Here is an 18,596-nt window from a genome sequence, read left to right as displayed (position 1 = left end):
CAGGAAATCAGAAGACGCTTAATTCTTGGAAGAAGAGCAATGACAAATCTCGATAAAATAGTTAAGAGCAGAGACATCACACTGACAACAAAGGCCCGCATAGTTAAAGCAATGGTGTTCCCTGTAGTAACATATGGCTGTGAGAGCTGGACCATAAGGAAGGCTGAGCGAAGGAAGATCGATGCTTTTGAACTGTGGTGTTGGAGGAAAATTCTGAGAGTGCCTTGGACTGCAAGAAGATCCAACCAGTCCATCCTCCAGGAAATAAAGCCAGACTGCTCACTTGAGGGAATGATATTAAAGGCAAAACTGAAATACTTTGGCCACATAATGAGAAGACAGGACACCCTGGAGAAGATGCTGATGCTAGGGAGAGTGGAAGGCAAAAGGAAGAGGGGTCGACCAAGGGCAAGATGGATGGATGATATTCTAGAGGTGACGGACTCGTCCCTGGGGGAGCTGGGGGTGTTGATGACCGACAGGAAGCTCTGGCGTGGGCTGGTCCATGAAGTCACGAAGAGTCGGAAGCGACTAAACGAATAAACAACAACAAGGTTGAAAAGATCTCAGACAGAACAAGAAGTTTAAAACAATGCATGAAGTGATCCATGGATGTGGTGGAAGCGAGGTTGATGAGCAAGGACAGGAAGTTATGGAGATGTCTATAGTGAATAGTGTTGGTATAAACTAGAGTTTCCTTTTTCTGATCTCCTACCCCTGATTTCTTCCTTTCCCACCTAAGTTCTGCAAAAAGTTGCTTATCTTGAAAAGGAATAGCATGATATGTACCCCGGTAACACTGAAAAGCAATCTGAGGATTATTTTTAAGAGCTGGAAGATAAAAAGGGAGGAAAATAGGAGAAAATATAATTCAAAGGGGACAGAGTGGGTGACCCACAAAGCTTCACTTGGCTAAAAGTTTGGACCAGGGTTTCTCAACCAGGGTTCTGTGGCACCCTGGGGTTCCATGAGAGGTCACTAGGGGTTCCCTGGAGGATCACAATTTATTTAAAAATTATTTCAAATTCGGGCAGCTTCACATTAAAGAGGTAAATTTCATTCTTTGTTTTTAGTTTAAGGATACTTTTAATGCATATAGACAGGCCTACCTATGAAATGAATATAATAATTTTGTAACTTCTGGCCTATATTTGAGCCTGAATGTGCAGGGGTTGCCCGAGGGCTGAAAAATATTTCAAGGGTTCCTCCAGGGTCGAAAGGGTGAGAAAGGCTGGTTTAGAGATACCTCTTCCCTATGGCACTCACCTTCTCTAAATACGTGTAGCTCCAGGATTTGCCATCAGCAAACATTCTGGATGTAATTCTGCCTGACTGGTCATATTCCATTCTTTCGGACATGGTTCCCCTTTGGATCCCCGCGATATGCCCTCCTGAGGAATATGTGACGTTCACCCCGTTCAGCCGACTGCTGGGAGACCAAAGTGTAGGCCGCCCCGCCTGGTCATAGAGAATGCGCAGAGTGAATTTGCGATGGTCGTCGTAAATCTTCTCGGTCCGCGTCACACGGTCAAAGTCAAGGGACAACAAGTTTCTGTTATGAACCTGCAACGGAATCAAGCAAGAATAAGGATCAGGACAATAATCCCGAAAGCCTTAGTAAGAGGAATTATTCACTGCTGTTCGGAACAATCTCTTTTTTCCTTCCTGGGTAAATGACAAATAGGGTTTTGCGTATTTGTAAAAAACTCTTGTAAGAGGTAAGAAAAAGAAGGAAGGAGAGCTTTGAAAATACATACACTAATTCCTGAATGGGATTCAGTAAGCTTTTTAAGCTGTTAGTAATAACATCTTGGTTCTTCATGTATAACCAGGGGCATCCACAAGGAGGGTCAAAAAAGTCAAGATGGTGGCTGTGACATGTGCTCAGAGCCCCACCCCCTTCTAATATGAATGTAAAAATCAGGCAGTGAATATAAGCACAGTTGATCTGTTGGGTTCTTGAGCTTGGTTGTTTTCCTGCAGAGGTTTTGTTACCCGGCTAGACAACCTCATTAGTACATGGGGAAGTGGAGTTTGCTGGTAGTTTATATATACAGGTAGTCCTCAACTTATGACCATTTGCTTAACGACGGTCTGAAGTTATGACGGCTTCATAATGGGTGCTTGACGGCTTGTAAAGCACTTTCAAATGTTGCAAAACGTCACACCACCCCCTGCAGTCACATGATCACATTTTGGGCACTTGGCAACCCTCCTGCATTTATAGCTGGTTGCAGAGTCCCGTTGTCATATGAAAATGGCAAAAAATGCCCACTGGGGAAGCTGGATTCACTTAATGACCCGTGATTTGCTTAATGACGGCTGTAAAAATGGCCGTAAAATTGGGTCTGGTCATGTGGTGACCCAACTTACAATGAAAATGTCGGTCCCAATTGTGGCTGTAAGTTGAGGACTACCTGTAGTTAGCTTGCCCTGCCAGTCTTGGCTGGGGAGTGGCTTCTTCCTGGATGGTTCCTTGATTAGGATGGTTCCATCTAGGGTTCCTGCTCACTTGAGGGAATGATATTAAAGGCCAAACTGAAATACTTTGGCCACATAATGAGAAGACAGGACACCCTGGAGAAGATGCTGATGCTAGGGAGAGTGGAAGGCAAAAGGAAGAGGGGCCGACCAAGGGCAAGGTGGATGGATGATATTCTAGAGGTGATGGAATCGTCCCTGAGGGAGCTGGGGGTGTTGACGACCGACAGGAAGCTCTGGCGTGGGCTGGTCCATGAAGTCACGAAGAGTCGGAAGCGACTAAACGAATAAACAACAACAAATCTAGGGTTCCTGGATGGTTCCTTGATTAGGATGGTTCTATCTAGGGTTCCTGGATGGTTCCTTGATTAGGATGGTTCTATCTAGGGTTACTGGATGGTTCCTTGATTAGGATGGTTCTATCTAGGGTTCCTGGATGGTTCCTTGATTAGGATGGTTCCATCTAGGGTTCCTGGATGGTTCCTTGCTTTTTCCCTAGCTGTTTAACTGAAGCAGGAAAGAGCATTAGATAAACAATCAAGCTCAGAGAACACCAAGGACCCAACATTTTTATAATGCTGTCAAAAAAACCATATAGGAAGCAGTCACCTGCTTGACTTTTTCATATGTCATGTATAACCAACTTGTGACCAAGGGCTGCCAATGAATCTCTACCATAAAGCTGAGTATGACAGGCTGTGCCCTGGAACTGTAATGAAATCTCAAAGCAAGCTTCCCCTTGCCCATCCAGAGCAAATCCCACAAAAATAAATGAAAAACGGGTTGTTCCAAAGCTATGGACCATTCACCCATGCTATTAACTCAGAGCCAGCTTAGATTCTGCCTTTGTCTGAAGGAGATATCAATATCCCGAATTGTGTTTAGGTGACTACGAGCTGGTCCAGTCTGTAACTGCTCATTATGGATGCATAACCTAGCTGGAGAGCAAGCACTCAATCTCTTACAGATGGGGAACCAATTAGGCATTCTGAATGTTATGAAAGCAGAAGGGTGATTTAAAAGTTTTAATCTGCAAGGTATGGAAAGCAAATGCAAGCAAAAATAAAAGGTTGAGGAGGCTGAGAGAATGAGCGTTTCAGAGAATGAAATATATTGTTTAGCTAAGTACAGAAAGCAAACTTCTTTGCAGTCTATTTTTCTGGAGACTCCCGGGGCTGTCCAGGTAAGACATCTATGTCCTCTTTGGGTTATCTGTATTATCTGGTGCGTATTAGCATCCAATCATCAAAGTACTGAAGCTCCGGGAGACCACAGAAGCAATAAAGATTGGGGAAAAGAGTTTTTGACATGGCTGTTCTATCTTGCAAAATCATCAAATAGTTTGGGGTTGATCAGGGGAAGAGGTCGGACCCCGATCAATGCTGTCAAAAGGGTGGCTGTGACCACACACAGCCCCGCCCCCTTTTAATGTGCAGCTCCCATCTTGACTTTTTTTGACTCCCTCCCCTGGATGCCCCCGCATGCAGAAATACCCCATCCCACTTTTGTGGCTTCTCTTTGCTGCTTTCTTGGCATCACTGACCTCCCCATTGGTTGTGTGAATGCATGTTTGGCTGGATGCAACTAGACAGGTTTAGCAAACTATTTCATTCTTTAATTCCTGTTGACATACCCCGGAGGGTCATAAACCTTGGCTGGGCCTATTCCCAGGTCGCTCCATCTGCCATGGCCTTTATTACAATGTTTAAAAGTTGCCCATCCCTGCTGCAAAGGAAGATCACTGCAAAACCCACCCCAGCTTGCACGCTCCTTTCCGACGACGTAATAATCCCTCAGAGTGCTTTTACCTTTTCCACTTTGGTGACCCACCACCTCCCTCCGTTTGAAGACCAGTTTTCACCTCGAATGGCCCACTCACCCTCAGCCTGCGTCCAAACACGGTGATCTGGCCCCTTGACTGCTCTTTCCGTTGCCTCCACTCGACCAGGTTGAGACCGTTGTCAATGGGGAGGGTGACGTTCCTCTTCCCCACTGTTGGGTTAACGGTGCCAGCCAGGAGATGAGGCTCAGTCTGCAGAGCCACCTCCATGCCATTAGCAAGCATCAGGCGGAGAGAACCATCTGCCCCAATGTAATAACTGTTGCGCACTTGATCTGTGGAAGGGAGAAAAAAAACCCCGACAACTGACAGGAGCCAACACTCTGCAGCTAACATTAGTTATGCAAATGAAACATAAAGTGGAGCAGGTCAGAGAATTCGAGGGCCTTAATTATCAGGATTCAGAGTAGCTAACTAGTTCAACAGTACCGCAATTTCCAAACTTCTTCTCTAATGACAAAAGTCGTGCTGGGTTTTTTTTTTTCATGCAGCTTCCTTTCATGAGTTGCGCAGCCCTCAGGACCTCATGGGGAGAGGCCATTTCAGTGGCTCCAAATTTCACCAGTTCAATTTGGTCTGGAAAGTTGCTGGTAAAAACCGCAGACCCTGATCCACAAAGTCTAGTCCACTACTTGGCCTTCTGTAGATCCAAGGCCACCAGCTTCCAAGGACAAAGAAACAACAGTTTCTCACCACAAAGTAATACAGACATGTGGCAAAGCCTATCTGCAGAAACCCCCTCTTATGTCTATATAAGTGTTTCTCAGCCGTGGCAACTTGAAGAGGCGTGGACTTCAACTCCCAGAATCCCCCAGCCAGCATGGCTGGCTGGGGAATTCTGGGAGTTGAAGTCCACGCCTCTTCAAGTTGCCAAGGTTGAGAAACACTGGTCTATATTGTAAAAGGGCATGGAAACATGTCCTTAGCTGGAATGGATCAGATGTTTGAGTTGAAACTAGCTGAAGCCTGGTGTAATGATTGCCTATTCCAATAAAAGGAGTCTCATCAGTAATTACTAGAGAAAACTGATTTATTGAATGAATAGCATGCAAAGTACGAAGAAAGCTGAGAATGAGCAAAAGCGCGCCAAATACAAACTTAAAAAGCCTTGCTCCCGTTGCGAACCCTCCCCTCAGGCTAGCATAGCAACCACCCACCCCAGACGCTAGCAACCGTTAGAATCGGCCTGGGAAAGTAACCTTGAACAGCAGAGATAACCCAAACATACATTCCAGAAGATCACAAGTCAGCACAAAGGAAATTTACCAGCGTGGCCAGGCAGGCACACAACTGCAGATATGACATGTGAAACGTTACGAGGAACCATAAACATCGGAACGAGAACATGACACCTGGAGGATAGGTCAAAAGCAGAGCAAATGCTTTGTTAGAGATGGTTTCAGATTCAGTCTCCAGAAGAACAAGGTAGAATTGGAAAGCAAAAACTCCTTGGGCTACTCCAATCACTGGGCTACTCTCAACTTGGTGTAGGGCAGCTTGCTGTATTTCTTGTGCGTTTCTTGGTATGAAGGCTGAGTTTATGCTCAAGAAGGCTCAAATGGAATTGGGTGGTCTATGCTTCGAAGTTTTATGAAAGCCACCCATTGTCTTAATGTGTGTGAGCCACCATGCTAAGCCATAGTTTAACACAGCAACTGCATTTTGTTAACCTGGGTTTAGTGTGTTGTGGGAATACAGCCATACAACACTTTTTCCAAAGGCCAACCATGGGGGCTTTAGATCCACCTCTGAAAGCTGCATATCTAGCACGTTAATAAATGTTGAATAAATGAACAGGTCATTCCTCAAGCGACTCTTACGCTACTTTGTAAATCAGGAGTGCTCTTTAATAGTCTGGATTTACACAGGCAAATTGTGATAGCTTCTTTTAGTCAACTAAGTTTGTTTGTTTGTTTGTTTATCGAATTTTATCACCACCCATCTCCCCCCCTTGGAGGAAAATTCTGAGAGTGCCTTGGACTGCAAGAAGATCAAACCAGTCCATCCTCCAGGAAATAAAGCCAGACTGTTCACTTGAGGGAATGATATTAAAGGCAAAACTGAAATACTTTGGCCACATAATGAGAAGACAGGACACCCTGGAGAAGGTGCTGATGCTGGGGAGAGTGGAGGGCAAAAGGAAGAGGGGCCGACCAAGGGCAAGGTGGATGGATGACATTCTAGAGGTGACAGACTCGTCCCTGGGGGAGCTGGGGGTGTTGATGACCAACAGGCAGCTCTGGCGTGGGCTGGTCCATGAAGTCATGAAGAGGTGGAAGCAACTGAATGAATAAACAACAACAACAACAATCTCCCCCCTACTCCCCAAGTTTAACTCCTTGCCCTGCTTCCACCCCAGGGACGGATCAGGAAAGGTGTGTTAATGATTTTGTTGGTACTATTCAATCAGCAGCCTTCACTTGGACACAATCGATATCCGATGAGAAAAGACCTTCCCCCAGGGCAAAATGCAACCGTATGCAAAACTCTTATTTTTCATATAACTCTAGGACTGAAAATGTGTTGATGTTTTGGAGGCCACAAAAGATACTATCACATGCCTTCCATGATGCTTGATTAAATTTTAACAAATCTTTTAGTAGAAAAGAAAATCAAGTGTACCAAAAATAGATACAGGCAAAGGCCAACTTTTCTGGGAGTGAAATATCCTGAGACTTCTGATTTGTTCCATTCTTCCTTCAGACCAAGCAGATCTGGGTTTGGTCCGCTGGTTTTTCTGGAAGTTAATCCTACAAAATGGAAGTGGTTCGTGGTACTCCAGATGTGGGGGTCTAGATGGGATGGGGCTGGAATGCATCTGAAGCACTCTTGTATCAAAGGACTGCTTTTGAAAACTACCAGATTATCCCTGGAACAATGGATGGTGTGAGGGTAACATTTAAAGCTGCTTTCCCAGTGCAGGAATGCTGATTCTGTCAATGATCAATGAACACCGAGCTGGCTGGGGAATTCTGGGAGTTCTAGTCCACATGTCTTAAAGTTGCCAGGTTTGAGAAACACTGATCTAAACAATCTTCTCATCAAGACTCTCAGCAGTAAATGCTTGTCTGCATAGTGAAGGAGAGGTGGATTCTTCAAATTTTTGTGTAGCTGAGAGAACTGGCATCTTCCAGCTTTCTGGTATTCACTTCTAATGACTGTAAAAGCAGACAGCATCCATTTCTGTTGCAGATATTCATGTTATTTTGGTACATCATGAAAAAGAATATTCCTATCTAGAAAACGAACTTGTCTTCTGAAATTAAATTACGACATGACATAAAAATGTCAAATTATTACTTCTGAATAACCAAATTAATACATGAAAGGGAGCTGCCATTTCCAAACACCGCATCTTATGAATTACTCCATTTTGAGTACCTTACTGCCACCAATTCATGAAACACACCAACTGCTTGCTAAAAAGAGCCAGAATCATTGATTGGCATGAAATAATTTTGTGGAATTAACTGTAATTTTACATTTACGTTTATAGAAATGTGATATTCATATGCCAGTGGTCCTCCACTGATGTTTACTTCCACGACTCTTAAAAAATGACTTCTTTCCTATTAAAAGCCTCCTGGGACTAAACTTTGTTCTACTGTCCAGTAAAAGAGGCTACTGGCACAATATGAGATTCTAAGCAGGTTGACCTTATGTTGCCTGTCACCAAGAGAGCAATTGCTTGGGCATTTTTAGAATCCACTTGTACAATCAAAATGGGTGTGAACGTAGGGCTCTTTTGGGAACTGCAGAAGGATTTCACAGAATCATAGGGTTAGAAGGCACTTGGAGGTCTTCTAGTCCAACCCCTGTCCAAGGCAGGGATCCCCATACCATCTTGGAAAAATGGGTGTCCAATCTTTTCTTGAAAACCTTCAGCGATGGAGCACCCACCACTCTGGGTGGCCAGCTGTTCACTGCCTAATAGTTCTCACTGTCAGGAAATTCCTCCTTGTTTCTACATTGGATCTCCCTCTGATGAGCTTCCTGTCACATTCACTGTTTCAATGTGCACTGTACATCGTAACGTTTCACATGCCATGGCGCTGACGCGCGTTTCTGTTTGGGAGGGAACTGCTGCGGAACCTTGCGCCTAGCTCTGTATCTGTGTTCATTTCAATGGAATGTGTTTGGGTTATGTGCTCTGCTCAAGGACGTTTCCCGCGGACCATCAGAAGCCGTTAGGAGCACCTGGGATTGTGAGCCTGAGAAGATTCTACGGTGGGAGGGATCTCGTTTGCACCGAGGGTTTTTAGTTTGCTCTTATCATTCTCAGCTTTCTTTGTGATCCTGCATACTATTCTTTAATAAATCAGATATCTTTGTGATCCTGCTCATGAGTCTGATGGTGTTTTAGAATAGGCATTCATTACACTTCCACCCGTTGCTCCTTGACTTACCCTTGGGTGCTATGGAAATAATAGAGTTGATGCCCTCTTCCCTGTGGCAGCCCTTCGAGTATGGGAAGATGCCATCATGCCTCCCCTCCGTCTTCTCTCCATTAAGCTAAACCTACCCAGTTCCTTTAGCCATTCTCCATAGGATTTAGCCTCCAGACCCCTGATCATCTTTGCTGCTCTTCTCTGCACTCTTTCTAGGGCCTCAGCATCTTTTCTGCATTGTGGTGACCAGAACTGGACGCAGCATTCCAAGTGTGGCCTCACCAGTGCGGTATAGAGCGGTACTTTCACTTCCTGTGACCTTGATACCATCCCTCTGTTGACGCAACCCAGGACTGCATTGGCTCTTTTGGCTGCTGCAGCACACTGCTGGCTCATTCTTAAGCAGTGGTCCACCAGGGCACCCAGATCCCTCTCATAGGCACTACTGTTGATCCAGGTACTGCCTATCTAGTACTTGTGCATCTGGTTTTTCCTGCCTAAGTGTAGGACCTTGCATTTCTCGCCACTGAACTTCCACCAGGTCCCAGCGCCTGGGCTAATCACACATCATTTGGAATCTTTGCTGAGTTAAGCTTATCTTCCTCTGTCCCAGGTTTGCATGAATGAATACATTGCAAAGCTTCATTCATAACGCCCTGAGCTCCATTACTGAAGAAAAACAGGATATTACCCAATCTTCTAGCTGGACCAATGTGACCATTAACAACTGTCCTGTTTAAGCATTCATTCAAAGGAAAAGAGGAAACTGTGCACGGGCCAAATGTTTGGAAAGAAAGCAGAGTAGAAAGAAAGCTGTCGACACTGGGCTTCTGCAAAAAAGAACCCTCTGTTTGACAAACGCTACCCACTCTACATTTGCACGAATTGGCTGGAAGGCCATGAAGGAGGATGCTCAGTTTACACAATTTCCTTTTCCAGGATAAAGAGACGTACAACTCAGATGGAATTATCCAGCGGCTGAGTGATCTCCTGTCTGGTCCTGGAGCTGGCTCTGATCTAAAACGATGGCTCCAAGCAGCAGTGTGGAGCAGCTGAATGCTGAGATGCTCGATCAGGAGACCATAATTACTGACTTTTATCCCTGGACATTTAAATCTCAGCATAGTCAATTCATTCCCCAGAGAGTCCTGAAAGCATTTTCTATTGCTTAATTAGACTCCTGAGGTGGAGCTGAATTTTACTGCCAGCATTTCCCAGCCATCTTAATTTTTCTAAAGTGGTTACACCAGTTAGAAATAGTCTTTGTTTGGGTACAGAAGCTACCACAGTCTTTTCCAACTGGTACTCTGAAGTCTTATACACCTGGAAGACACTAAGTTAGGAAAGACTAATCTACGTATACCAGTTCCTGCATATTTCCATCAAGGTCATCTTCCTTACTCTTCCATTCCTTTGTTTCCTGGTTCTTCGTTCTTTCCTGTCCTTCACAGTGCAATCTGCCTTTGAAAGCACATTAGCACCAGCCCCTCTCTTGCTCTCTAAGATGACCCCATCTTGTCTTCCTTGCTCTCCTGTGCTCCAGCATCCAAGAACAGCCTCAATGACTGTAAAATCTGTTAGGTTTTGCTACATAACTAAGACTGGGTATGACTTGAAACAGAGGCAATAGGGGAAGAATTAAGATTGCAGTGGGGCCAGCAGATAACTTGCCTGTATAGTTTTCTGCCAAATCAAAGGTGTCTCCTTGAGTCCTTCAATCATCACTGGGTTGATACAGCAGTAATGAGGATCTCAGTGATGGCTGGATGACACCAGAAGATGCTGTAAATCACTGGTAGGAAGATGGCCAAACTCCTAATTCAGGGACAATCAAATGTTGGCCCAGCCAACGGTCTATCACACTACATCGTTTATGTCCAAGACAAGCTCTACTGCCACCTTTCCCAATCCTGTGTCCTCAAGTGTGATAAACAGCAACTCCTTTTATCTAGCTTAGAATTTTGGGTGGTCTATTCCATCACATTAGCTTTCAACAAGGGCACCAAATTATAAATGGCTGCTCCAACGGATGGCTCGATCCTGTGAATTCCAGATTACAACTTCAGCAGCTTTTGACCTTTTCTTTCAGATGACTGAAAACCTTACATTTCAGAATCTTCAGACAACAATCAGATTTAACAAACCTGGAAATAACGTCCAACGCTAGGCTCTTCTATGCAAGAGATACTTTGTCCAACTTTTCTCTAGGGCTGTCCTACCCCAGTTCAATTTAAGAAAAAACTCAAAGGTCATAGAAGAGGAAGCCAGAAAACATGCTTGGTTTACCTTGCAGGAGCGTATAGTAGGCACCTGATGCTGAGAGGTTGGTTGTGATGGTCACATCATCCTTGCTGGAGGTCTCAATCTGGACATGTACAGAGCTGTCTGTATCGCTCCGGAAGGTGGTGACCTGACCAGTTGGGAAAGTGATGTTGGTGAGGTGTCCAAAGCTGTCATACCTGGAAAAGAAAAGAGCTGTATGAATACAAATCAAGAAGTAAGAAGGGAGAGAAAAACAAAAGGAAAACATCTATGCCAAAGCATCAGATCTTCAACCAAGGCAGTGGGACAGCTAACCAATTTAAAGATGGGTTCACTGTTGCTAAGAACAATTTGAGTTTCCTGGCGTGTGGGTCTGTAGGGGACCTCTGTGCAATTTAGGGGTGACATTTCACCTATATTTGCGTGCCTGTTCCTAAAAGGTTGCACTTGGTGGAGGAGGTTGCACAGTGAGAGTGATTAATATTCCTTTTAACAGTTATTTTTAATTAGAAGCAGACAAAGTGTAAAATATGTATGCTCAAACAGAAACACTTCTCTGCCATTGAAAAGGCAGCTCAGAATGAAGTCCTGAGTGTTGGGTGGGCTCCAGACATTCCTCTTGGGCACACAGGAAACCCACCCTTCCTCCCTTCCTCCCTCTCTCCCTTCCTCCCTCTCTTTCCCCTCCCTCCCTTTGAGTCTGTTTTGACTCCTGGTGATGCCTAAACAAGTCCCTGCAGTTTTCTTGGCAGCATTTTCCGAAGTGGTTGGCCCTTGCCTTCTTCTTGGGTTGAGAGAGAAGGACTGGCCCAAAGTCACCCAGCTGGATTCATACCCAAGGCAGGACTAGAACTCACAGTTGCCCAGTTTCTAGTCCAGCACCTTCTCCACTAGACCTAACTGGTCCTCATATATATTGGGTGCCTTCAAGTCAGCCATGACCCTTGGCAACTACGTGGACAAGTCGCTGCAGTTTTGGGGCAGTGTTTTTGGAAGTGGTTGGCCCTTGCCTTCTTTCTGGGCTCAGAGAGAGTGATTGGCCCAAAGTCACCCCTCTGGCTTCATGCCCAAGGCAGGACTAGAACTCTCCCCATTTCTATCCTGGTGCCTTTAATCCATGGGCCAAACTGACTCTCCCCTCCCTCTTCTACACCTACTTTGTTTGACCCATCCTTCCTGATTATGCTTATGTAGTTCTCTTTCTGCATCTCACCTTATTTATTAAATCTGATTTATATCTTGCCTTTCATGCAGGAGGTCAAGGCCATGTACACAGTGCTCCATGCTACACGGAGGTAGGCTGGATTAAGAGACAGTGACAGGCCCGAAGTCATCTCATGAACCTCCATGGCTGAGGGTGAACTTGAACCTGGATCTCCCTAGTCTAATTCCTAACAACCCTGTGAGGTAGGCTGGAGAGAGAGAGAGAGAGAGAGAGAGAGAGAGGGAGTTTCCAGGGGCGAGACGGGATTAGAACCTGGATCCTTCTCTTCCTAATCCAACACCTTCACCACTACGTCAAATGGGCTCTCTCTGTTTGCAAAAGAACAGCCAAGAATCCAATTCACACAAACTTGTCCTACTTCGAAACCAGTGGGAGTTTTTGTATTAACCAGCCAGTTCTGAATCTCTAATTGACTTGGCGTAAGAACGTATTTATTCAATTTATACGGCCACCCATCTTGCTACAGTGACTTTAGGTAGCTAACAACAAATAGCACCCAAAATGGGTGGTTTGCCAACCTAACCAGGTTGCTAGAATTCAGACCAAACCCTCCAGTGCCCAGTTTGAATTCAGATCCCACCGTAATAATTACTTCTTTAGCTCTCATCATCTAAACTTAACTCTGCCACCATGAATGCACTGAAGTATTTCATAATTCAGTTTGGAAAGGTAAGCTGGAGAATGCCTCTCGTGCCATTTCAGGTGTATCCTACTATCTGTAGAGAGACAAATCCTTCCCAACTCATCTTTTCACAATTAATCCAGCTAGGCCTCCTCTTCATAGACAAAAGATCTGGCAGCAGGTTGACCTTCATCGTATGTTCTTTTAATACTATGACTTGCAATTGAATTAAGGATAAATATAGTTAAAAGAGGAAGCACGCCGTAGCCACTGCAAGCAGAAAAGTCATCAGTGCTAATTTAACCCATTTCTAACAAAATCCAGTCAGGCCACAGACTGAAAATGTCTCAGATAACATTGCAACACGCTGTTCCTGGAGCATTAAATTCTGCCCATGGAGAGTCAAGATTATATGAGCAAATTTGTCAGCAAAATATTGCTCTAACAGGGCACACCATTGAAGTATTTTTTTGGGGGGCAGAAATGCATTGTTCTTCAGATACAGATTTTAATTTTAACTGACAACTGGATTTTACTGGTTTTAACTGACAACTGGATTGGTGCTGAGTTAATGTATTAATTTTGGAAGTTGCATTTTACTATTTTGCACTGTGCCTTGTTGCAGTGTGTGAAAAATAAAACCATTACTGCCGTCTGATAAACCTACTCAAACCTTCACAATCACAGCAGCAGTTCAGAGTGACACAGAAAACCACATGATTCATCCCCAAATGGAAATGTATTTAGTCCAGTTTCACTGCTCCAAATTAAAACAGTATTTGATACTTAGGAGGGCTAAATTGTTAACTCATGAACATCCAACACCGTAACTGATCACATTTTTGGCATGGGAGAAAGTCAGTGGCTCAGTGAAGCCTACTGAGATGGAGGCGCCTTCCATTTCTCCAAGCACTCTACTTTCAGTAACTTTGGCAACTGCAAACAATTCAACTTCTTGTACTGTTACCATGAGTGGCTGAGATGCTGCACAAGCAACTCATCTCCTAAACCAAAGGTGGCAGGAGTGAAAAACTAGCTGCTGGGAAGTCACAGGGCCATCACCCTCCAGTCCAGGAATGTCAGCTTCCCAAAGGCACCAAGCTGGTAGGTGCTGGAGAGGATGGACCAGATGGGTTTAGGCCATGATCCAGCCATATCCTATCACAAGGAGGGGAGAAATAATGACTAGGCTGAACCTTCTATTTGGCTTCCATAACTAGAAATGCTGCACGTCATGAAGAAGGATCTGACATGAAAACCAAGTCTCCTGAGACCAAACAATCTGAACCACATCTAAATCCAGAGGTCCACCAGTCCAGATTTCCTGCCACTGTGTTGCATTTTGCTTAGACTTCTAGATGGAGTTTGAGCAGGGCTGATGTTGAATGTTTACTGCCCTTTTCTTTGGCCTAAACACCTCTGATAATGGGGTGGACCATCCCTTCTCAAACAGGTGACGAAGTCAGGTAATGGTGTTGGGCCTAAGGTGGGGTGCCTGTATCCTGTATCATCATCATCACCACCATCATCATCTGTCCTGACCTTTCTGTTTATATAAGCACTCAAGAAAGCTTACAATTAAAAAATTACAAAATATAAAACATGACAGTAACATCAAAATCATTAACATCAATTAAGAGTTAAAAACTTGGAGAAGGAGATGGGTTTTCATATTTTACCTATAGACTGGGAGAATTAGGACCCAATGTACTGTTTGGGAATGCATTCCATAGCCTGGGAGAAGGCCCCCTCCCACATACCACTTAGTTGAGCTTCTGGCAGTGGGGCATCTTCAGAAGGGCCTCTCCTGCAGGGCTAAGGAACTAAAGAGGTTCATATACTCTACAGTTTCAGCAAGTACTGCCTGGGAAGGCCATTCTAGGTAGTTAACTGCTTTTCTGAATATTTTCATGAAATACAGGTCCATAAGAGTGGTGATAGCCACAAAACTAAATGCCTTGAAGAAAGGGAAGACAAGGCTATAATGGGATATGGTATTCTATCATTTCCCTTAAGGTCAAATAGAAGCTTCAGGTTCAGACAACAAAGCCCACCACTGATTTTTTAATTCATGGGGCAGAGGGCCACAATGGAGGAGGCCTCTTGTCTCAGCTCGCTCTATGGGCTTCTTGCTGACTGCTGTGAGAAACAGGATACCACGCTAGATGGACTTTTGGCCAATGCATGAATGGGAAGGAGGGGTAATTTAAGTTTGAAAGGATTATTCCAACAAATACTCACTCATAAAATGTTGTCCACCCATTTTCATTGCTCCTGGTAGCAAGGAGGCCAGAATTGCCATGATAAGTCATCATAGCTACCTCTTGGCCCTGTGCTGTCACACTCTTGAGGGCGCTGTTGGTGCCAATCGTGAGCCAGTAGACCTGGCCATCTGGCACCACCAGCCACAGTGGCATCCCAGTGGAATCCCTTCGGATGTTGACTAAGTTTCCATTGTTGTCAGTAATGAGGGTGATGTCTCCATCTCCTGTGTAGGTAAAATTGTACAGATAATCTCCAGTAGGAAGGCTCTGTGTGAAAACGTGTTTGCCACTGGTGTCAAACAAGTAGAGTTCCTGATCGATGGGTGACGATAACTCATACAGATTCTGCGTGTTAAGGAATGGCTTGTTTCTCCGAATGAAGCGGATTCGGATGTTCCCAAGATCAGCCACGTACAACTCACCATCTGCACATACCGCAAGGGATGCAGGGGCATTGAGCTTGGCATCCTTTGCATATCCATCATCCCCGGAGAAGCAATCACAGTTGGCATCATTCTTACAATCGCAGCCACTTGGTGCCCCTGCCACCAGTGAAATTTCTCCATTAGTGGTGACTTGTCGGATACGATTGATCTTCTTCTCATCGGTCTCAGCGATGTACAGGACGCCACTGTGAGAGACAGCCACAGCTGTGGCGGATTCCAAAGTAGCATGAATAGCTACCTTACTCAGAAGGAAGTGATCAATGCCTGGGACTTGGCAGTGCATTGGCCGACCCGCCACTATGCGCACCTGGTGGTTTTCGGAGATCTGCAGTACAACGTTATTGTCCAGAACATACAGGGAATTGTCCATTGGGTTGACAGCTAAGTCTGTTGGCCACTCCAAATGAACCTTGTAAAACAGAAGGAAGAAATGCTGTGGGTGAGATCATTCACTATTTTTCCATTATTCCTTATTAACCTTTATTCAGCAATAATGTCTTGAGTGTTTCTAGAGTTCTTGTTGCTACTGATCAAGGATGGTTTGTTGTTGTTCTACCTTTTCCTCCCTAATGGATTTTATGTGATGGTTATGAAAAAAAAAAGCAATGATGAGAAGTGTATCAAGGGAGATGACAAAGCTCTCTTAATCCCTGTAAAATTCTGTGAATGGAAGCATCAGTCCCATGGAATAGATGAAAACAGGATAGTATATAATATAATAAATCTATGTTAAGTTTCCAAGAGGTCTTGCTGACAGCCCTTGAAAACCAGTCACCTGCTGCAGGGGGAAACCCTGAAGGAAAAGGAGAGATTTTACTGGGATTTAAAGATAATGCATGTTGCCACTGTGGAATTTTTGCTCAAGGTCAATTCATTATTTGGACAAGACAAAATGCTCTCTCCATGAGAGTTCTTATAGAACATAAAGCAGGTCTGATTTAAACAGTTTTACACCAGATCTTGGAGAAAGACTACCTCCGTGGTCACTTAGAGTCGACACCGACTTGACAACACTCAATCAATCAATGCTACAGGACTAAGCGACTCTTAAATTTGAAATCTATGAAGTCTCTCCCACATCACTGGGGAAGGTTTTTACTAAGAATGCTTACTTCATGAATGAAGATTGTTGGCAGAGTGCTAGGAAAGCATTTGGCCCAGGAGAGATCAGAAAAGTCACACACCAGGCATTTCTATAAGAATAAATTTATTTACAGAAAACAAACATATTTAAAGGCTATTTGCTGAGAGGAGAGTTTTCTCTCAGCTGCATATTCTCTGCAAGCCTACACAGAAGGGAAACTGAAACTAAAACAAGTCCAGGCAGGTTCTTCCCCCCCAGTGCAACAATTAACAACTGAAAAGGGGACAATTAAATTCAACCTCTTCACCAGGCCAAAATGATTAGTTACCATAGTAACCTTAATCTGTAGTAGAAAACAATATATTAACACTCCCCTTTTTATACTACAGAATAAGACACAAACCAATTTTCTTTGACAACTCTGTATGTCTTTCCATTCACAATATTTTAACATTATCTCCCTTTTGGTTTAACAGAAAGCTACCATCCTTCTTCTTGTGTATTTCCAAACCTAGGTAATTTGTTACCGTTCCAAGGCTTTTTAGCGTGAAATGGCTTTTCATGCAGGCTTCAAAATCAAGCCTTTGTTTTTCTGTTGATGTGAACAGCAGCAAATCATCAACATAAATGCACAGATACATACAGCCTTGTTTGTCCTTCTTCATATATACACATGGATCTGCTTTTCCTTTTTCAAAACCAAAATTCTGCAGTTTTTCATCTACTTTTTGGTTCCAGGATCTAGCAGCTTGTTTTAACCCATAGATTGACTTCTGCAGTTCACAGACTAGATTCTCCCCTTTTTCATAGCCAGGGGGTTGCTGCATGTATAATTTGTGGTCTAAATCACCATAGAGAAATGCAGTTTGAATGTCATAGTGGTGAACTGACATTCCTTTCAGTGCAGCAATTTTTAACAGTAATCTAATTGATTCACCTTTAGTAACTGGTGCAAAAGTCTTGTCAAAGTCTAAATCTTTCCTTTGAGTGAACCCTTTTGCAACCAACCTTGCTTTATATTTTTGGATTTTGCCATCAGCATCACTTTTCAGTTTGAAAACCCACCGACAACCTAGACAGCGTTCATTGGGAGGTAGATTTACCAGTTTCCATGTTTTATTTTCTTTCAAGGATGCTAACTCCTGCTGCATGGCAGAATGCCAATTTTGTGCAATCTCAGGTGGTAAAGCATTCACTTGTTCTAAAGACTCAGGTTCTGTGAATATGTGAAAAGCCTTTACTGTTTCAGCCTGAAAACGTGATGGAGGAACGCCTTTATTACTCCTCTGAGATCTGCGAGGTAATACAGGGCTTAAATTTTGACTCCTATCACTTTTCTGAGAAGCATCTGTCTCATCAGACAGATCTTCAGTTTGCTTTTCTGGTTTAATGTCCTCATCAGGCAAAAGATCACCATCAGCAAGTCCTTGCTGTTCTCTTGTGGTGGTCAGATCAAATGGAGAGCTAGAGTTTAATCTCCTCCAGTTTTGTTCAGCAAAAGAAGCGCTTTTGCTAATTATTAATTTCTCTCCCATTATGAACCTGTAGCTCCTCTGGCTTTGTTCATAGCCAACAAAGATGGCTTTCTTTGTTGTGGGGCCTCCTCTCCTTCTCTGCTGTTTTGGAATGTGAACCCAAGCAGTGCTACCAAACACTCTAAGATGGTTTACCTTTGGTTTCACACCATAAAACAAATGGAATGGAGTGTCCTGAATCACAGAGTTATACAATCTGTTTTGTACATAACAGGCAGTAGATATTGCCTCTCCCCAATACTTAAAAGATAAATGTGAATCTTTAAGCATGCATTCCACCGTGTTTTGCAAGGTTCCGCCCTTTCTTTCAGCAACACCATTTTGCTGAGGGGTGTAAGGGTTAGAAAGAATTTGTTCTATCCCCTTTTCCACTAGGAACCTTTTGAATTTGTGAGAAAGGTACTCTCCTCCTCTGTCACATTGGAGTGCAGATACAGGCCTAGGGAATT

The 18,596-nt window shown here is 43.9% G+C and overlaps 1 protein-coding gene across 1 annotated transcript in view; it reads right to left on the bottom strand.

The window, feature by feature from the left end:
• Window positions 1–18,596, bottom strand: part of TENM4 (teneurin transmembrane protein 4) — a 445,069-nt gene that overhangs the window by 10,135 nt on the left and 416,338 nt on the right. The window contains exons 26-29 of the mRNA XM_063305935.1: window positions 15,060–15,937; window positions 10,996–11,168; window positions 4,361–4,596; window positions 1,267–1,563 (exon numbers count right to left, since the gene is read on the bottom strand). Coding sequence (XP_063162005.1) covers window positions 1,267–1,563; window positions 4,361–4,596; window positions 10,996–11,168; window positions 15,060–15,937 — 1,584 coding nt within the window. The remainder of the gene's footprint in view (window positions 1–1,266; window positions 1,564–4,360; window positions 4,597–10,995; window positions 11,169–15,059; window positions 15,938–18,596) is intronic.

Source organism: Candoia aspera, chromosome 5 (assembly GCF_035149785.1).
Source record: "Candoia aspera isolate rCanAsp1 chromosome 5, rCanAsp1.hap2, whole genome shotgun sequence".
NCBI lineage: Eukaryota > Metazoa > Chordata > Lepidosauria > Squamata > Boidae > Candoia > Candoia aspera.
Note: the sequence above shows the minus strand (reverse complement) of the source record. Positions and strands in the feature narration are given on the sequence as shown.